General features: G+C 48.9%; 1 protein-coding gene across 1 annotated transcript in view; it reads left to right on the forward strand.

Annotated features, from left to right (window-relative positions):
- FANK1 (fibronectin type III and ankyrin repeat domains 1) overlaps positions 1–9,727 on the forward strand; it is a 78,250-nt gene extending 68,523 nt beyond the window's left edge. The window contains exons 4-11 of the mRNA XM_044662963.1: positions 1,478–1,559; positions 2,461–2,535; positions 2,837–2,902; positions 5,716–5,881; positions 8,372–8,515; positions 8,943–9,020; positions 9,103–9,147; positions 9,229–9,727. Coding sequence (XP_044518898.1) covers positions 1,478–1,559; positions 2,461–2,535; positions 2,837–2,902; positions 5,716–5,881; positions 8,372–8,515; positions 8,943–9,020; positions 9,103–9,147; positions 9,229–9,297 — 725 coding nt within the window. The 3' untranslated portion in view covers positions 9,298–9,727. The remainder of the gene's footprint in view (positions 1–1,477; positions 1,560–2,460; positions 2,536–2,836; positions 2,903–5,715; positions 5,882–8,371; positions 8,516–8,942; positions 9,021–9,102; positions 9,148–9,228) is intronic.
- The last annotated feature ends 11,756 nt before the right edge of the window (positions 9,728–21,483 follow it).

The following is a 21,483-nucleotide window of genomic DNA, read 5'->3' on the forward strand; positions in this document are numbered from 1 at the left end:
GGAAGAGGAAGGAGGAGGAGGAAGAGGAAGGAGGAGGAGGAGGAGGAAGAGGAAGGAGGAGGAGGAAGAGGAAGGAGGAGGAAGAGGAAGGAGGAGGAAGAGGAAGGAGGAGGAGGAGGAGCTCTTCCTGGGCCGGGGTTAGAATTGGTGTTTGAGGGTCATTTTACAAATGTGGAAACTGAGGCTTGGCTTATTCAAGGTGATGCAGCGGGCTTGGCCTGGCTGCACTCCGTGTAGTTGGCTCCGGGAGAGGACTGCTCAGAGGTCCAGGGCCAGCCATACCGTGCAGGTAGGGTGAGCCTGTGTGCCGGCATGTGAGCAAACACGCACATGTGCAAGCACACGTGTACATGGGAACATGTGCATGCAGACAACATGCACACCGCAGGAGTGATCACAACGTGTGTATGTGTGTAGGATGCAGGGTGGCCAGCACACGTGCAGAGCACACAAAACACATGCAATGACACACGTGTGGAGATGGCCCGTGTACATGCATGTCTGTGTGTGCAAGGCCCTGAGGCTGATGCTGGGGCTCACTTATCACAGAAGGTTTCTGGAGAGCCCCGAATGCCGGGGCCTGAGGGTGCTGGCCCATTTGGATCAGCGTGTGCTGGTGTTGGCCACGTCTCTAGGCCCACATGGCCTTCCTGCTGGGGGCCCAGGACTCCCCCTCTGGCAGCAGAACACGCATTTTCCGTGCCGTGCTGGGCGCCCAGCCTCGGAGGCAGAGCCTGGAATGGGTCTCCCCTTGGGGTGGCCCCGTCGGGCTTCTCACCCACCGAGGCATGGAGCCCTTTCCGCAGAGAGGGCGTAGAAGGTAAATGAGCTGGAGAGGGGGGCCGGCCCCCCCGGCCCCCTGCAGACCCCCCTCTTCTCCTGCTGTCGCTGAGTAGTTAGGGCTCGCTCCTACCCTGATTGGGCTCCCCCCCTCCAGGGACTCTTCCCCTGCAGCCTCTCTTCTCCTTCTCGGGGCACATCGTCTCCTTCCCCCTACAGTTTTCCTCATTCTCCTCCTCCTGTCAAAGGGCAGACATTCTCCTGCTCCGGTGAGAAAGGACACAACAGGGTGAATACACGCGGCAGAACCCCCAAAGGAGACTTGCTCCCCATTTGCCCCTTGTTTTCAAAGTCTTTCAGTGGCTCTTTGGTGCATGAAGTTAAACGTATCGTCTGCTCCTCCCAAGAGACGGTTTTTCAGTTTTAAGCCCGAGTTCTAGACTGTGCAATGGGAAAGGCTCTCCAAACCCCTCTTCCACACCCAAAGGACAGGGTTTCCCCGACCTTTTAGCTCCAATCCAGGCTCCTTCTCCTGAAGGACGTTGCCAGAGCAAGGCCTCTGCTTGCTGCACTTTCCCCAGTGAGTTGAGTGCTGCTCACCGGGATCCCCGGGGCATTAGGGGCCGTGCCCGATGGAGTGTGCCCAAGTGGAATCTCCTGCCCGTGGGGGTGACTGTTGTCTGTCTGGTTCCTTCAGGAGAGCCCATCAGTAGTGAGCATTTCCACCGAGCTGTTAATGTGAATGATGAGGACCTGCTTGTCCGGATACTTCAAGGAGGGTGAGAGAACCGGCTCTGGTGTTTCCCCCCAAAGCCCACCCACGTTCTGCGGGATGCCGGGAAGCAGCAGAACTGGCATGAGGCAGGAGCCCCAAAGCCTTTGTCTAGAGGCTTCCCGATTGAGCTTGGAGGAAAGGTAGAGGGTCAGATTAGGTCATCACATCACACCACCCGTCGGGATGCAAAAAGGAGAGCAAGTCAGTGTCTCCCTCAAAAGAAACCCAAAGAGGCACCTAAAGACATTGGGGTGATTTCTGTGGGTGGCTCCTCAAAGCTCTAGCAAGATGTCTCCATGGCGCGTAGCGTCTAAATTCTTTTGGAATACATCAGGCTGAGAGCTTGAGAAGATGAGGCAAATGCGAGGAGGCCCCTTTTGAGCTACAGAAGAAAAATGTACCCCTCAATCCAGACAGCTGGGGAGCAGCTCTGATCTTCTCCTCTGTTTGTGCCTGTCCATGCTATGGCGGGCAAGGGCAAGGGGTGGAAGGAGAGACCCTGCCTACAGAAGCACTCGTGTTCTTTGGAGCCAGAAACGTCCTCACAAAAGCATTGTTTGAGTAAGGAATTAAGGAGGGCAGGCCCTTCCCTGGCGTTTTCCTGAGTCCCCAAAGAATTCAGAGTTAAGATGAGACTGAGCTGAAGTGGGAAATTACCTCAACTTCCCCTCCTTATAAATTTGACATGAGGAAATAGAATTCTTCCATTAAGAGCTTCCTTCTCTAGTCAGAAACAGTTTGCCTCTTTATAAATCCCATTCGGTGCCATACAAGGGATGGGGCTCCATTGTCCAGTTTGTTCTTCAAGCTCGCTTTTCCCCCGAGCTCCCCCGAGCTGTCACTGGATTGGGGCCGGAGTGACCCGGGATGTGAGCACTCATGCCTCTCGCCTTTCTCTTTGGAAGCCATGTTAAGGTTGATGTTCCCAATAAGTTTGGCTTTACGGCCCTGATGGTGGCTGCCCAGAAAGGTTACATACGGTATGTTTGCTCTTCCTGTCTCTGGGCGGGAGGTGGGCACTTCTGAAGTGGTTGGGATGGAAGCCAGACGGCACTGGGGAAGGGGATGCCGAATGCAAGCGAGGTGGCAGTCGAGTGCCATAGAAGAGCAGGGCCTTGGCATTTCTCAGCTCTCTTTGTGCTCTGTCTTTGAGACAAGCGGGAATAGGGGAATCCGTTTTCTCCTTAGAAGCTTGTGGGGACAGCCCATCCCATATTTTTTGACATTTCCTTAAAAAGTGGTTATGGAGAAGACCCAGATGACAAGATGTTCTTCTTTCAGACTAGTGAAAATCCTGATTGGTAACGGGACTGATGTCAATATGAAGAATGGAAGCGGGAAGGACAGGTGGGTGACCAGGGTTTCATCATGGAGTTGGACGGAGCTCCTTGGATGGCGGGGAGGAGTGTGGCCTGAGTGATCCGCTCTGCCCGCTCTGTGGAAGGACTTCCATTGCCCTTTTCCCAGCAGGAGCCTCTCCTCGTTCCCTACATGCCACCATCTGACTGGTATCCCCAAGGGCAGCTCCAGTCAAGTCATTCCCCTTTTTAAAATAAGAGTCTTCAGCCAGTCCTACCACATTCAGTCTGAAGGCCTTGGTCCTCTGGGCTGGGCCCTCTATGCTCTGGCCTGAGCCTCCATGTCTAGCTTTGTCTCCACTCCATTCTTCTGTATGTCCCCCCGTGCTCTATTCAACATTCTCTCCACCCAGCCAGATGGCACAGAGGATTGAGCCCTGGGTTTGGAATCAGGAAGACTTCTCTTTATGAGTTCAAATCTGGCCTCAGACATTCATCAGCTGTAGGACTCTAGACAAGTCACTTTACCTTATTTGCCTCAGTTGTCTCATCTGTAAAATAAACTGAATAAGGAAATGGCCAATCATTCCAGAGTTTGCCAAGAAAATCCCAAATGGGGTCATTGAGAATCAGACCTGACTGAATAGCCACCACCACCACAAAACACACAGCCCTCCAGCTCCCTCCTCTTTGCTCGGGCTGATTCTGTTGCCCAGAGAGTCTCTTATTAATCTCTTTTTGGGCTGTTGCCTTTAGGGAGTCTCCCCCGATTCTCTCCTTCTCCTGAAGGAACAGACCACTTTCCTGGCACATTCCTCATGACCGCTTCCATCCTGCCGAGCATTCTCAGGACTTTCATACTTGCCTCACCTCCACTCCCAACAAGTAAGCTCCTTCAGGGAAAGGCCTCCTCGCATATAGTAAGAATTCTGTATTTGATGCATGAATGGATCTTCTTGTTAAGCCTCTTTCTGCCATCTTTCCCTCTGAAGACTTGCTTGGGGGAAGCCATTGAGCTCCCAGGGGTGTTGTGAAGAGACTGCTTTGTCTACTTGAGACGCCCTCGAAGGATGCCATGAGTTAGCCACAGGAGAGTGTGTCAGACTTGAAGGAAGAGAAAAGGTGCCCTTACGTTTCTGTCCCATGTCACTGGAGAAAGAAGGGCAGAAGCTGTGCCATTAGGCTGGTGGGATTCTTCTCGGCAGACCTTTGGCCCTTCTTTTTCCTACTGGAATGGGAGTGAGCTTTTGAGGGCTTTCATCTTCATCTGTTGCCTGGATGCTAAGCCCGGATCTCGGGGGCCATGAGAAGCCAGGAGCCCTCTATTCACACCAACATCTCCAATCAGATCCAGCTGTTGAGGGGCCACAGCTCTGGGAGGGCCTCACTTTTTACTTTTTTCTATAGCTTTGTTTAGGGCCCACTAAAAAATCCTACGTTTTGCCCAGCTAAAACCAATCCTTTTGTTCCTTCGATGACTTGACCTTGTTCCTGAAGCAGCATTTCCTATAGATTCTTCCCACTTCATTGTCAATATGTCTGACTGTGGGGAAATCATTTAACCCCACCATGCCTCAGTTTCCTTGTCTTTAAAAATCACAAGACCGGTCAGGGTGGCCTCTGAGCAAAATCTTAGGACACAGTTTACTCTCCTGGACTTTAAAGCAATAAAACATAATTATGAGAATTTAACTTGAATAAGAGAGCAAAGATGAAATCTCTCTTTGTCGTGGATAGCTGAATAACCTCAGACCTTACTCTTTATTCTCTATTTTCCTCCTTCCATGTGCCTCTGTATTTGAACTTTGGAAGCTGGACAGGAAGAGGAAACAGTGGCGGTCAGGATGGATAGGACTCGTAGGTGTCCAGCCTGAAATGTAAAAGCAGTCTTTCTTCACGAGGACCCCGGGAAAGTAAAAATATACAGGGCTTTTGGAGAGCTCAAATTCCATCCTACCTTTTCTCTGCTCACATCCTGTGTAGATGATGTCTTTATTTTTCTAAAATTTTGAGCGTCCTTATTTGAAACATCCCCTACTTGAATGAATAATGTCTTTTGGGTTAGAGAAAAATAAGCATAGTGGCCCGGTGATTTCATTGGAAAGGGAGTTCCCAGGGGAGGAAACTCTCCATGCAAAGTTGGTACCTTCCATGCAACCTAGTTTAGAATGTTTTTACATTTTTAAATAAAGGGGTTTTTAACACTTAAAAAAGTAACAACCATTCTTGGTTTCTTGGCAATATATCTGGCCCTCCAGCCACGTCCTTGGCCCAGAATGCAGAGAGATAAAGTGACTTACTTGGAGCCTCACAGCTAGTATGTGAGCTAGCGAGTCTTTCTGGCTTTGACACAAACTCTATCCACTAAGTTACACTTTCTTTCTAAGCCAGCAAAAGATGATAACTTCATTATTTTCTCTTTGAACATTACAAGCAAATTACTCCTTGTTCGTAAGGCCTTCACGGTGCACAAACTGGTGCTTCTGGTGGCTTTCTTCCTGTGCTCGAGCTCAGCTTTGCTGCTGGGGTAGGAGAGAATCATGACCTCACTTTTGCAGAATGGAGAACTTGCTTTCTGACAGCCTGTGGAGTGCCTAAAGACTCCAGAGATGTACCCAAATGATTTTATTTGGCTCACCAGAGAAGGGAGGGGGCCCTCGTTCCATCAGAGCTGCCTTCTTGGCCTTCTTCATCTTCCACTCCAAAGCCTTGGTATTTGCATCCTCCAGGAATATCCAGGGGTTTCTCATCCAGGTCACCATCTGCAAGTAGAGCCTAGTCAGTTGAGATGTGGGCCTGTGGTCCGTATGAACCCCAGTGCTCGGGTCTTCACCTTGACGCTTGCCCTTCTTCCTGTTGCAGTCTGATGCTTGCCTGTTATGCTGGACACTTGGATGTTGTTAAGTACCTCAGAGCACATGGCGCCTCCTGGGATGCTCGAGACCTGGGTGGCTGTACAGCCTTGCACTGGGCTGCTGATGGAGGCCATTCGAACATCATCGAATGGATGATTAAGGATGGTTGCCAGGTATGGGTTTTCAGTAAAGTATTCCACCTTGCAGGAAAAGGGGCATTGTCAGAGCACACCCAAAGGTGCTATCTCTTGTGACCCTCAAGAATGAATGTAGGGCCTTAGGGAATGGTCCACATGAAGTCATTTTGATCAGTAAATGCTTCTGCTTTTTATCAGAAAAGCTGATGGGCCTGGAAAAGAAGAACATCAGATGCTTGGGATGGTCACAAGATTTCTAGAGGGCACAGAGAAGGTCATTCAACGTGGGAAGAAAGGATTAGACAAGAGAAGGCTAGTTCTGTAGCTCGATGAGTTGCTTTTATAATTTGTTTTGCTCTAGATTTGCCTTCAAGATTCTTCCAATTACATTGACACCTTTTTGAGCACAAGACCAGGCTTTGCCAAGAGCCCAGTATTATAGTATTTCTGAGGTTCTTCTGCCTGAATTTCCTCTATACTGAGCTGCTTTTGAGACCATGCCACAGAAGGGATCAATTTGAGTGGAACAGCTTAGTCAACCTTCCACAGTTATTAGGAGATGGATGGAGAGAAATTTGATCAATCTTAGTTACCTGTGATATCTTTGAAAACTTTACTTCAGGACCATAAGGAAGCAAAATTAAAATTTCAAGCAATGGAAATAAGGATTGATGGGCATAATTCTCCCCTAATTGAGACTGCCAGACACTGTCAGGTGCTGAGAAATTAAATGGATGCTCCAGAAAATAAACTCAGCTTAAGAAAAGTCATGTCTCCTATAAAGGCCAGTAGCTTGTTCAAGCATGATTCTGAAGTATGATGCCATATTTGGGGCTCTTTGGGTTTTTGCATGGCCGAGGAAAGATTTCCTTAAAGAAACAAATCAGTGCCCTTCCCTTGGGCCACAAAGTCCTTAAAATGATTCCTCTGCATTTCCCCTGTTATTGGACCATGTTGAGGGACTTGGGAGAAATCTGGGCAGTTTAACCCAGCGATTGATTATAAGGATATAGAGTATTTGTGAGCAACATTTGGCCTGTGGAATGATGGGAATTAACAATAATTGCTAAATAACTAAATCCTGAATGATTAAAAAAAGATAAAAATATTCTTTAGGCTTCCAAGTCAACCTATTTTTTTTTGTATGGTTAAATTAACACTTTTTTTCCCACTAGCATGACAGTAAACTTGTAAATATGAGCAGAACAATGGCTCTACCAATAGAAGTAACTTGGGACATGCCTGTCTTGAGTCGGCAATAGGATAAATGAACCCAGTGAGAATTGCTACCCAAGCTTGACATTGGGCTAACTGGCTACCTGGTAGGCTTGTAGGCCAAGTCCATCATGAAATCCAATGAGTGAAAGAAGTTTTTTGTTTTACTTTAGTGAATTTACAGGCATTTAGCCTGTTAGCTTCCCTGCCCCCTATGCAGGGACACAATTCTTTGCACAAAGTAAGATATGAACATACATACATTTCTGAATGATTTTTCAGATGACTTGCTTTAAAATGGGTCAGCTGCAAATATCATGGTGTCTGTGACCCCCGTACTCATTCCCAAGGCTATGGTGATTCAAGATGAGGACATGTTCTGAGACTGCATTGTGGTTAAACATTGAAAAAATGCAACCTTGCATTTAACCAGAATTTCTACTCTATTATGCTGCTGTTGTTGAAAAATAAAAATGCCCAGTTATTCTTGCAAACTGCTTATGCCAGTGCTTCATGGGTTTTTTTTAATCAGGACATAATTAGTGAAGATAGACCCTTTGCCCACACAGATTACAACCCCTCTAAGAGTTCATAGCTGCTATCTTCTCTGTCTCTATATATTTCTCTATTTCAGGGGTAGGTCAGATGCATGTCCTCTGTCTCTCAGTTCAGGTGTATGTTGTCCAAGGTCCAGCCTTGCTAGTTTCAGAGATGCTTATTACTCATGTACTTTTATTCTGCTCTCCTAGAAAGTCCTATCTTTAAGAGATGTAGCAGTATTTAGGTTTTTTGTTTATGAAAACCGTTCCTTTGTTAAGTTGATGAAAAATGTAAACATCTGGAGCAGAGAGGACAGGGGAAATGTTCCTTTTACCATTGGATAAGATTATAGTAACCCAGGTCTGAGTGCTTGAGAGGCTGGCATTGGCGCCCCAGGTGGGGCAAGTCCTCTGGCACGTTTTATTGGTCTTACAACTCTTAAGAACTTTTCCAGTAAAGTAAGTGGCTCTCGCCCTGTCACTGGGTGGGAATTCAGATGGAGAACACAGAGATGAGCTTTCTGCGGGTCCACTGGTCTTCGTGGTGTCTTAATCCAAATCTGGGTCTTTGCTGTAGATGAATCTGAATCAATGGGGTCTGGATAGTCTCCTTATTTTTCTGGGCCCAATTTTAAATCTCTGGTGTCTCACCGAATCTAAAAAGTCTTTTCTGTGACTTAGCAAGAATCTGGTGGGATCAGTGTCACTTCTACTTTTATTTCAATGATGATGACTTAAAAAAGGCTAATCTTGACTCCCCTCTGTGTTTCAGATAGATGCCTTAGACACTGGCTCAGGATGGACACCACTGATGAGAGTATCTGCAGTATCAGGAAACAAGGAAGTGGCTTCCCTCTTAATTGAAGCTGGTGCAGATGTGAACATGAAAGATAAAGATGGGAAGACTCCCTTAATGGTATCCTTTGATGGCCTAGAGCCTCATTGTGTATCTAGAATGTGACTGTCCTTGTTGGCTCAACCAGCCAGAGGGCAGGGCTTTCCCTCTCTCTGAAGGACTCTTAGGATAAACACAAGATTTTTCAAAGACTTTGTCCCCAAATCATTATAAGATATAAAACAAATTTGTTGATTTGTGAAATGTAGGTTTCCTGGCCAGGGCAAGAGTTTCTGATTTCCTTTTAATAGAACATGCCTCCTTCTTGGTTTGGAAAGTAAGCAGATTGGAAGAGGGTGTGCTTGTGTGGGGGAGTGTGGCACAATGTGCATGGCAATGTTAACCATGGGCTTGACTAGAGCTGTCCAGGGTCCTTCTTCTAGTGTCTGGCTGGGAAGCCACAGCTGCTCAGCTCCCTCCCCCAGATCCCCACAATTCTTTATTTCAGGTGGCTGTATTAAATAACCACGAAGAGCTGGTTCAATTACTTCTTGAAAAAGGAGCAGATCCAAGTGTCAAAAATGAGGTACCTAGACAGCCCAATACTTTTTTTTCCCCCAAAAGATTTTACTGAAAAAAACTCGAGCTCTTGTTGCATTCTCTTTCAGTTTGGCAAAGGTGTCCTAGAGATGGCCCGAGTGTTTGACAGACAGGTCAGTGGGGCTTCTGAGGGTTCTTTCTCTCCCATTTTCAGAGTTCTTGGTTTTCACTGGCTTCTCTGCTCCTTTATTTAGAATGTGATTGCTTTATTAGAAGACCAGAAGAGAATTCTCAGCCTGAAGAAGACCTCTTACTTGAGCTGAGCCCCAGGCTGCTTTTCTCAAGATATCCATATCAAGGAATGGGAACCTCGAATGTGGGGCTTTAGACAAGCCCTTTGGTTGGGAGGGAAGGTTGTGCTACCAATAGCTTATTTAGTTGTAGATTCTCAGTGACTTTTTGGAACATACAACTCTTCCCATGTTCAAATACATCATTTTACCTACATATGCATGTGTCTGTGGGTGTGTGTGGGGGCATGCGTATGTTTTCTTGTCCTTGTCCTTTTGGAAACAGATGTGAAACCAGATGTTTAGGCCCAGGAGATACAAAAACAACCATTTATTTGTTCCTCAGCCACTCCAGGAGCCTCTGCAATCCTTTCCTTCATGTGCTTTCAATAATGATTGTCCCACAATTGCAACTTCCCAGTCCAGCCGTCAGGACTGCCCTCAGTGCTCACTCTGGAGGGCTGGTCAGCTCCTTATGTTGATGCCCAGGACATCCTGTGAAAGGTTTTTTTCTTTGTAATTCCCAACTTGGCACTGAAGGATAGCCTATGCTGCTTCTTTCCAGCAGTGGGCAGAAGCCATTGTATCTCTGGGGCTTGCATTTGCCTCCGTTGTTAAGAGTTTAGCAGACAGGTACAGCTGGGATGGGCGGTGGTCTGGATCAGTCATTTTAAGCTCCCAGAGCCCATTTCAAGGCAGAGGTGAAAGGAATTGTATACTGGAGTGATTATCAATCAGTAGCTTCAAACAGCCAAACAGAAGAGCCAGAACATTTTAGAATCGGTACACAATGTGACCGGCCACCAGTCTACTCTCTGCAATTTGAGAGAAGCAGTCAGAAGGGCTGAGATTTTTCTCAGCAGGGCAAAGGTCAACCTAAAGGTAATTCATGTGGGCTAAGGGTTGGGGCAAAGAGAAGCACCAGTCAGCATTACTGATTCTGGGAAACCTCCTGGCGATGTTGTGCCTTCCCTGGGACAGCTGCCTTCGGAGTTGGGCTTGCCCGCCATGTAGAGACCTGCCTTTTGCTACCTTACTATATTTATTATTTTATTCTTATTTTCTGCACACCTTAAGAGTTGTTCTAGTAGCCTTTTCCAAGATAACTTATAGTTTGACTCAAGTAGAATCCTTTTAAAAATCAAAAAAAATAATAAAGCACACATTCTCTCGGTGACTTTTTGGAAGCCTTTTCTGCTCTCCATATTTATTATTGATTCTACCTTTATTTCCTTTCCAGGTCCCAGACACATTTTTGAATTTCATTTTTGACAAAAGCCACTAATATTTCCCAACTCTGTTGGTTTCTAATATGATGACAGAGACAAAAGGTGCCAATGAAATTTAATATGTGGGTTGGCAAATTGCCGGAGATGCTTCTTTCCCACCGGAAAACCCCAAACCTTTGATAGGTGTTGTAATAACAAGAACTCGACAGCCAGAAGTTAATTTCCCCAGGAAGAACCAAGTGGACTCTGGAGTATGCCTTCCTTTATGCTCTTTGGATAATGGGCAGGGACACATACGGAGGGAAAGCTGGACTTTGGGTCTGGAAGAAATGGGTCTGAATTCTGTCTCAGATACCGGGTAGGCCATTTAAACTCTTGATGCCTCTGTTTTCTCATCTGAAAAAGGGGGATAATTATGCTTGCCTCACAAGGGTGCTAAGGACGAAAGGAAGTCCTTTGTGAACTTTAAAGTATTACAGAGTGAGCTGATATAACCTTTTTTTTTTTTTTTTTTTTGGAAATTTGGACAGAAAAGTCAGTTTTTGCAAGTTTTAATAGAATCAAATATAAAACTAGAAGGAACCTCAGTGTTCTAACTATTCATCAAGTCCAACCCTGAACTGAGGCATGATTTGAACCCGAGTCTTCCAGCTCTAAGACCAACATCCTTTCTTCATCCCATTTTGCTTCTAAGCCTTTGGAAGAGAAACCAAAAGATTTCCTCACGGTGCCCTGAACGGGCTCCTTCATTTGTTCCCTGCCTTGTCCTCCTAGAAAGATATCGCTAACCACTGCTACCCCACTGCCGAAAAAAGCAGGAACCACACCTTTTCTCCCTCCTTTCCAAAGTCGGGTGGGTGGGTGGCTGGGGGATCAAGAAAGGGCAGCTAAACAATAGCCGGGAAGAAACGGCCCATGAAAGCCCCTTCCCCTCTCCCCAAGCAATTCAGTCATCCGTTTCCTGCTGTGACAAGGGGCTTCTAGGTCCTATCCCAGCCCTTAAAAACATCTGCTAGAAAACCCTCGCTTCTGCTTGGGCTGCCGAGTCCAGCCTTCCCCCCATGCTTCATCTCTGGTTGTCATCCCAAGGTGAGCAGGCAGAATCTCTGCTTGGTGCCACGAGACTCCCTTGCCTGGGGGGCCATTTCCTGGGAACCCCGAGTCCAGCCCCCTCCAGAGCCTGCCTTGGTTTTATCCTAGAGCCCGAGAGAGTGGGAAGACTTCTGGGATGCTTGGGGATACGGGGCGAGCACTGGCGGAGTTGGGGCTCGATTGGGGCTCACCGGGGCTCTGGGAAGCGGCTTCTTGGCATTGGCTTCGGCCTATCCTTTCTCCTCCCCGCCCCCCCCCCCCCGGCCCCAACAACAGAGACCAGTCTGTACTACATGTTCACGGTTTATTGGATATAGTAGTATTAACAGCGACGGCTTTCCTATAGAAACATCGGCCGTATTCACCTGTATGTAGCACCTCGATACAAGGAATGCGCACAAAAGTAACACCGACTGTAATAAAGTCTGCGAGAAAGTCTAGCAAACAAAAGCTCTATAAATGGATGCAGCATGATATCAGGACCGCGCCGGGCTGGCACCTTCCTGGAGCGACCCGAGACTCGCGGTCCTCGTTTCCCTCCTCCCCTCCGCGGCCAGCTCGTCCAGCCTGAAATGCAGGACTTGTCCTTGGGCCAGCCTTAAAGTGCTTCCCAAAAGACTTCCAGGATCGCCAAGAGCATGACTGCCAGCCAGCGGCCATCGAGACGCTCCCTTCATTACCCCCCTGCCCCTGCCCACTTGGGTTCTGCCTCCGCTAGTCGGAGCTGGCCTTTGGGAAAAGGAGCCCCCGGAGAAGCGCCCCCAGGAGGTGTCGCCTGGGACTCTCGGCAGACGCTGCCCTTCGGAGAGGTCTCTGGCCGGGGTCCGAGGGGCGCCCAGGTGGGTTCTCTCCCTGAGCGGTTAGAATGGCAGGAAGCCCCTGGAGCGCGCCGTCGCCTCTCTCCATGGCTCCTCCCCAAGCACAGAAAAGGGCACCTGGCTTGGGGGCAGACAGTGGTTTAGGAGAGGCTCGGGAGGGGGCAGACACTGGCCTTCCTCACACTATTTCTTTGGCAGCGGACAGCGAGGAGTGCCCAGGCAGGCAGGGAAAAGCCCGCAGAGCCGGCTGTCCTGGACAGAAGGGCCTCTACGTGGTCTTTTCTCAGAGACCCTGTGGGAGTGCAGGCAGGCTGGGGGGCTCCGATTTCCTTGTTGAGTAGTAATGCAGGCCATTCACCAAATCCATGGAAAGTTCTAGGCTTTTGGAGCCGGGTGAATGGGCCCAGCAGATGAATGTGGACAGGCGAGCCAGCAAGGCGGGAGAATCCGGCTTATCTGCCCAGCCTGGAGGAACTCTCTAAGCACGTCATTATCTGAGAAATGGGGGAGAACCGGAGGAGGCCTTCAAGGGCTGCGTTTTAGCAGCTCCAAGTTCTGAGGGGGGAGGGATGATGCCTTGTGAGCTGGCCCTCTCAGAAGAGGCAGACAGACATGGCAGAAGGGGCAGACCGCTGGCTCTCCCATCCAATCGTCCCAATGCCTGAAATGCCCCCATCACACCACTCCGGCATCCTTGTCAGCTCCTACACGTGATGCCAGCATCATGCTAACAACCTGGGAAGAGCAAGGAAAAGCAGCGCTGGGGCCAAGAGCCCCCGACGCCAAATTCTGCCTCAGACATTTACTAGTTGGATGGCCCTACACAAATCTCAACCTCAGTTTACTTATCTGTAAAATGGGGATAATCAGGACTGTTGCGAAGTTCAGATGAGAGTGCCTGGTCCCTAGTGTTGTGTATATGTTGTTATCGTTAGGAATGACCAGTCAGATCGAGGGCCCCGAAACACTGATAGAAGTCGGGTACCTTCTGACGGAGAGAAGAAGGCCTTGGAGGCCCCAGCGGGAAGGGTCCTTATAAGTCTGGGTAGGGATGGGAAATCCCACTCTCAAAAAAATGAAGTGATAAATAGGAAGTCAGAAGGTCAAAATAAGATGGAATTGTATTTGAAGGACCAGAGGAGGAAGCCAATGACATTTCCTTTGCTTTCTGGAAGAGGCCCATCACCTCAAGCAGCTTGGTCATCATTGCCTGAACGCTGATTGTACAAACCAGGTATTTGGGGTAACTCCCCCCCCACACACACTGCCTCGACCCTCATGGAGATGCCCCATTCTGAACTGTTCTCTGACCCAGCACAGCAAGGTAGCCCTTGTGCACGGAGAAGGTGGGAGAGGTTACTGGTTGTCCAGAACGATGGCCTGAGAGTTCCTAGTAAAGTTAAGGAGGCATAAAAATGTCCCCCCTGAGGCCTGTCTGAGCTGCTATTCTCTTTTGGTTTAATTTGTTGCTTTTGTGGTTGGCGTGATGCCACCGTACATGTGTGAGTTGTGGAGGTTCAGACCGGGGAGTGGGGGCCTCCCTTGCTGCCATATTTTGACAATGGAAAATATGTGTTGGGCCTCCTTGTTGCATCAGGCCTGATTCCATTTGTCGGGAAAACAAATGGATTAACCAAACGACTTTAAATGGTTAATTCTAAGTTAAGAGCTTGAGAAACAAGCTGTAGACCTCCCGCTGTCAGAGCCTGAGATTTTGCTAGTTAGCACGGAGACATTTTTCACCTCTGAGCTCCAACTCCAAATTACTCGGTGATCTCCCTGAAAACATTTGCAAAGATCTCCGAATAGTGGTGGCTCATTCCCAGAAAGTAAATAATAATGCAGCCCCTTCAGATACAGTCTGGTTCCTGTTTTGTACTCCCGCTAATGGCATCAGGGGGCTCAAGAAAGATCTCCCCTTTTGCCTGAACCCCCAAACCAAAACAGACCCTGGCCATAAGTCAGATGGCAATGGAAGGTCTCCATCAAAGGCCTTATTTGGATGAATCTAGTCCTTGTAGGCATGCCCTTTCCCACTTCCTGCCTCCCTATAGTGAAGCTTTCCATCAAAGGAGATTTTAAGTAGGCCTCAGTGAAGTGGCTCATGTCAGTCATTATGTCAGTAGGGATGTCTTTGGCAGCTCCAAACAGCTAGTCGTGCTGGGAAGTGAGATCACAGCTTTAGAGTCCTCAGCGATTATTTTTCTAAGTTGAATCGCCCCAGTTCAGACAGTACAGCTACCGGGAGAGAGAAGGGAGCGGGCATCCTCTTGCTGGCGCACTGAAGGCCTTCGTCTCCCCAAAAGAACAACCCGATTCACCCCAAATGGTTTGTAAACATTTTCAATAGCACCTGCTTTGGTTTCAGTATAATGATCAAATCGAGTACAAATGTAAAGAACAAGTAAAGCGATTCTCTAAGTTTCCTACAAAGAACAGACAACAGGAACGTTTCCCAACACGTCTTCCAAAGGAGCAGAAAGAAGCTGGTGGTTGGGTTCCAAACCAAGGTGTTCTTTAAGAGGCGGGAGGGACTGGAGGGGGTCCCCTAACTGCTTTAGTTGTGTGTGACAGGCATTTGTTTGGCTAAGCCATCGCTGCCTAGATATGGGGAAAGCAGGAGGAAAGGGAGATATGACTGTCTTCTGGAGAGAAAAACCCAGAAAGAGCCCCTGGACATTCTATCTTCCTGCTTCTTGAAATGAGAGGGAAAGTCTATCTCTGAGCTCTCCAAATGAATTATGGAACCCTTGGCACTTGTGTGCAAGGGGAAAACTGCAATCCCAGAGGATCCCAGAGGAGGGCGCTGGAGAGCACGATGGGGTCTCTGCTTACCAAAGATGGGGTACACAGAACCAGACAGGAGCTTTTTAAGTTCTCCCCGGGAAGCTGGCTCTCTAGGCCTGGGTTGGAGGGGCAGCTGGCCAGACTTGGGGTTTGTGCCTCGTCGGGGCAAGGACATCCATTTTCTTCTCTCCTCCGTGATGCTCAACAGGTAGGAAGATGCTGGGAGTGTCTCCCAAACAGGTATGCTCTACGACCTTACAGATAGCCTGGGAGACGGAGAAGGCTCCAAAGAGAAACCAGAGCAACGTTTTACAAAGAAAAGGGTAAGTGACAGAGAAAATGGAGCTCGCACGCTGGGGATAAGCTTGGAGATACGAATGGGTACGTGACTCCATTTTCCTAGAACTGATGCAAGCAGAATAATGAACCAGTTCTGAGTAAGCCTGAGCAGAGCAGTAACAAAAGGAATTTCTCTGGAGTATTGATTGGATATATCTAGTTACTAGTTCACATCTGAAAAGAATTCTGGTCCCAGGGAAAGGCTGGTCCATCCACAGGAATCCAGAATGACTGCGTTACAGTTGAGTAAACAATGAGGTGATCTGGTTAGCCCCCTGGCAATGGAAGGAGACAATATTTACAGTACCTGCTTGGGAACCGGCTTGCCCAAACTACTGTAATTTGGAGAAATATGCTACCTCGCTCAGCCCAAAGAGCACGTAAACCCCAGCGCTCACATGGTCCAATGCTAGTCTGTCCCGAGAGTGACTTGGTTCAGATCAACCTATTGGCCAAGGAATGGCTCCGCTGCCTCATTTCAGGCGGGGCTCGTGCCCCCTCGGTCCAGGAAGCTTCTGAAGCTGCTAGGGATCCCCTTCCCCCCGGCCCTTCTGTTGGAGAAAACAGGCTTCCTGTAGTTTATCTCACTTCTGCCCCTGACTACCTCCATCCCCACCAACGGTGGTGATTAGTTCCAGTCTGTTTAATGATTCCTGGCATGAAATCAGACCCTTTTCTGCCCGTGCCAATGGAGGGAGAGCAGCTGTCTTGGGGTAGGTCTCCCGATGGACCCTTCACGAGCACAAATGTGATGGTTTGAGACGCACACAGAGAGCTCTGGCATCCCTGGCTTAATGAGAGGCTCACTCTCGGGAAGCCCATCCACGACCAGCGCTCCTAATGATCACAATGGCTGGCTGGCTGATTATCTGTTAGCGCCACTCCTGCGCTCAAGCGGAGAACCCCAAAGCCAGCCTTTGGCCTAGAATCCCCCAAAGCGGAATGTTTCAAGTTCACTAAAATATTAAAAACAACAAGAAGATTTCCTTCCAAGGAAAACTCAGAGATGGCCAAAAAAACCCAAATATCTACTACAGTGCGCTGCGCCGTAATAAATATTCATCATAAATTAATAATTTACAAGTACCTGAGCAGGTCCCCAGAGCACCATAGCACAGCCCAGGACTGAAGGCAGGAGCTCAGAGCTCTTAGAAACAAGGCTGTTTTCAACATTCAACATTCTAAGGATTGATACAAAAAAAGGAACTCCCACTGGAGCCTTAAGATAGTGCAAACTTCTGTCTTCACTGTTGAACCAAGGGGCCCGTTCTCCGCTCATTTCGTGCCGGCCACGTACGAGGGTCTGGGCACTTGTGGTGGACACTGAGGGGCAGGTCTGCGCCAGAAACAAAAAAGAGAAAGAAATGAATGGAAGAGGGAGAAACACTTCCCCAGAGGCTCCCGCCAGGCCAGGCACCCCCCTCGGATGGAAGTCCTACTACGCGCCTAAAGCTCCTTCGCGGTGCAAAGAATCAGAGGAAGCTGGTAGATTTAGGGTTAGACCTTGGGCAAGTCCCTTAACTTTGCCTCCCTTTCCTGAGCTGGAGAAGAAAATGGCAAAACAATTCCAGTTTCTCTGCCCAGAAAACCCCAAATGGGGTCATAAAGAGTTGGACATGGCTGGAAATGACTGAATAACAACAGTGGGACCTGAAAGAGTCCTTTGAGGCCATCTAGTCCAAATCCCTCATTTTACAGATGAGGAAACTGAGGCTCAGAATGATTTGCTATTGTCCATAATAATAGCTAGCCCTTCTATTTATTTTTAATCAAATGGCATGACACGTTAAGGGATTCGCCCACAGTCACTCGGCTATTGGGAGACAGGGCTGGGATTCCTACTCAAGTCCTATGTTCTAAGCCACCTCCGAGGAGCAGGGTGGCATCTGTCCACTTTAGTATGTCCTTTTAGCTTGGGAACCTTTCAAGCCACCTTGGATCTGAGGAGACATTTGGGGCAGGACCATAAACAGCTACTGACTTTGGATGTTGACCTGGAACGTCAGCTGAGTTCTTCAGTTCTATTTGTGGGTCCTTTGCCATATGATAATAATAATAACAATCATAATTTTAGCATTTATAGAGCACCGAGAATGCTTTGGGCACTGAGCCAAGTGCTTTACAGTGATCTTATTTGGCCCTCACGACAACCCTGAGAGATAGGTGCTAGTATCAGCCCCATTTTACAGTTGAGGAAGCCAAGGCAAACAGAGCTTAAGTGACTTGCCCAAGCTCACCCAGTGTCCAAAGCAGGATGTGAACTCAGTCCTTCCTGACTCTACCATTGATGTCTAGCTGTCTGCCTCACCCTGTCTCCTGCAGAGGACTAAATCCCAAATGTGTGGCTACAGCCGGACATCCCCCCCCCCCCCCGACAATCTTTGCTGCCGTTATTTGCAAGAACTTGAAAGAAAATCCTCCACCGTCTTTGACCTCTCCCTCCTTTTTCTTTCTTCTAAATCTCAAATTTCTTCATGGTTAACAGTTGAAGAAAATAGTTCAATTTAGAAGAAGCCAACTCAGCTGGTTTTTATTAGGGCCCCACTGCACGAGGGCATGCCACTGCCTGGAGAACTAACCAAGGCAACAGGAAGACTAGGGTTCAAGTACCAGCTCTACCACCCCTTGGGCTTTTGACCTTGGCTAAGTCCCCAAACTTCTAGTGGTCCCAGCAGACTAGAAGCAGGGTGCTTCGGTAGAGGGAGCTTCTCTCCTAGAACTCCCTCTACTGGGGGAATCCCAGATCCAAGGCGCCAGGAGGGGCATTGGCTCACGAGAGGAGGAACAGCGCACTTGGCATTGGAAGACCTGGGCTTGCTACCCTCCGCTCGCGGTGCCTCTTGGGCTCCTATCTTGCCTTTCCTCATCCCAGATAAAACTGAGAATTGGGGTCCAAATTGGGGTGGTATCATCAGCCGAAATGGAACGGAAGCAAAGGAGTGATTTTAGGGGAGGCCAATCCCTTTTCCACATAACGTCCCTTTAGGTAATTAAAGATGGCTGGCATGCCACGGGCTTCCCCTTCCTTGATGATCCCTCCATGCACTTTCTAGCCTCTTTGACACCCTCCAGTGGGTCTTAGATCTGAAATGTAGAATGGAATATAACACACAGCCTATGGGTTGCCTAGAACTCAGTGAGCCGCCGTAGATTTCTCCAGGTTGCTCTCTTTTATTTTTAATTCAGTTTTAGTTTTTGCCCCTCAGTTGATCTTGTAGGCTGTTCTAACCCTCTGGATCTTTAAGAACTCCCCTCCTGTAGAGCTGCCCAGATGGCTCGTCTCCCAAGAAAAGCTCAAGGTGGGGGCATCGGCTGAAAGTGGGATAAACAGTGAAGATTCAGCTTAGAAAGCTGCCTGGCCACGAGCAAGTCAATCCACCTCTTTGAGTCTCAGTTTGCTCTTTTGTAAAATGGGGCTGCCAAGTTCTTAGAATGATCCGGAATGCTGAACTTGGAGTCAGGCAGACATGAGTCTTAATCCTGCCTCAAACATTTCCCAGCTCGGTGTTCTTGGGCAAGACTCTTAAGTGCTGCTTGCCTCAGTTTCTCCGTTTGTAAAATGGGGATGATAACAATATCACTTCCCTCACCGAGTTGTTGTGAGAAACACATGTAGTAACGAAAGAAACGTATTTTGCAAATGTAGAAGCGGACTGGAAGTGCCAGCTTCTGTTATGAGCTGGGTGGGTGCTATGGGCGAAGGGTCCCATCGAGGAAAGCTCGGACACCAGGAAGATGTCGCGGGAAGGCCGGGCTTCTCTTTACAGCGGAGGGGCCGAGGGGAGGGAGGTGTCTGGGCCGTTGGTTGCCCCTGCCTTGCTCACGCCACGACCCTCAGGTGGAGCAGGACCGGGACCATCCGCGGGTCCCAGCCGCTCTCCGCAATGTCTTCCGCGACTGCCTTCCCGTTTGATCTCTCCATTTAAAGTAGCGACTCTGCTGGCTCGCCTTGCTGCGACTGGAAAAACAAATGGTTTCCCCAGACGTCCGAGGCACCCTGTGAGTAATGTGGGTCCGGAGCCATCCTTCCGAGTTCACGCGTAGTTGAGATTTAAACCGTCCCGGTGGCCATCCAGACGTCCTTCTCTTTATCTCCTGCGTTTGGAGGGCTGGCGGGCTCGCCCGGCCAAGAGAGGCCAAGAGAGGCCCTGCACTTCCTCGTGCTGCCTTTGGTGCTGATGAATGACTGCACGGCGGGCTTGGCCAGCTCCATCACCTCGCGGGTGTGATAAACCTGAAGAGCTGCAAAGGCATGACGAGCGGCCTGCCAAGAGAGGGGCTCCGCTCGGCCTCCAGCCTTCCCACTCCCACTCGAGCCCACTCTGCACTGTGGGGAAAACGCGTGTAAAAAGCAGTCGAAGGCAGGAAGGGAGCATTATTAAGCGCCTACTGTGTGCCACGTCCTGGGCCGAGCGCTTCACAAATAGGATCTCATTCGATCCGCACGACAACCCTGAGAAGTGGGGCTATTTTTATCCCACTTTACGGTTGAGGAAACTGAGGCAAAGGGATGTGCCTTGCATCACCTATCTGGTAGGTGTCTGAGGCTGGATGTGAACTCGGGTCTTTGTGACTCCAGGCTCTGTGGCGCCGTCTCGCTGCTTCTAGAGTGACAGGCCACGTGTCTCCTTTTAGAAGAAAGTTGGTCTATGTTTAAGGCTGTTTCTGCAAGTCTGGTTTATTTTGTCTATTTATTTAAGACCCCTCACCTTCCATCTCAGCATCAATGCTGTGTGTTGGTTCTAAGACAGAAGAGCAGTAAGGGGTAGGATAGTGATTCCCAAAGTGGGTGCTGCAGCGATGGCCACGGGGGCATTTATCTTTCCTATTAATTGCTATTAAGATTTCTTAAAAATTAATTTCCAGGGGGCTAAGGAATATTTTTTCTGGAAAGGGAGCAATAGGCCAAAAAAGTTTGGGAACCACTAGGGTAGGAGAAGGGTCAAGTGACTTGCCCAGGGTCACACAGCCAGGAAGTGTCTGAGGCCAGATTTGAAACCAGGATTTCCCATCTCCAGCCTGGCTCTATCCACTGGGCCACCCAGCTGCCCCCCTGTGAGTCAGCTTTATAGACAGATTCCAAACATTTCTGTGAGTTACCAACTTTATCATCTCGTCCCTCTCTGACCAGTGGATGGGAACGAGGAGGTCCATGTCCTGGAGAAGCAGGATGTCCCTCCTGTGTCTCATTCCTCCCATCCCATGCTCAGCCTCCTCTGAGTACGTTGCCAGGCTCGCCCCAATCTATACAGGTGGCTACTTGTCCGGGAGGAGGATGCCTGATCCTTTCTGCCTCTCATGACTCAGCAGAGGTTAGGTGGAATATCGGGAAGCACCTTGGCCTGAGAGTCAGAAGCTCACCTGGAAGGACCATCCAGATCCACCTAGGCTGGAGCAAGAATGCTCTCTGCTCTAGAATGTCCCTGAAAAGTGGTTCCCCCACCATTCCCACCACCTGCCAAGGCTGCCTCGTCCACTAGCAAACATCCTAACGAGCCAAACTTGCCCGCTTGGGCACTGCTGCCCTGCTTCTAGCTGTGCCATCTAGGCTGGGTTGGCGACAGTTCTGGATCCACCACTTATTAGCCATATGGGCCCAGGCAATTCAGTGGACTTTCCTGAGCATCAGTTCCTCACCTGAGAAATGGGCATCCTATTATTTTAACCTCCTTTAACCGCCTTGTCGATGTTTGGAGATCAATGAGGCAGTGGTTGTAAAGCTCTTTATGCCCGCTGACCGGGTGACTATAATTTGTTCTTGTCTTTATTCCTTGGCTTTAGAGCCTTGGAAGCTCGTGAGTACTGAGGAGCTAACGTTCTCGACTTCTTAACCTGGCGTCTACACTCTAACCAGCCCCTTGAACTGTCCACGCAGGACAGAGCGAGCAAGCTTGGTTTGCAGAGCCCTAGCCTGGAGATGACTGAAATGCTTCTGCCGGGACAGAAATGACCGG

This window comes from Gracilinanus agilis, chromosome 2, assembly GCF_016433145.1.
Source record: "Gracilinanus agilis isolate LMUSP501 chromosome 2, AgileGrace, whole genome shotgun sequence".
Taxonomy (NCBI): Eukaryota; Metazoa; Chordata; class Mammalia; order Didelphimorphia; family Didelphidae; genus Gracilinanus; species Gracilinanus agilis.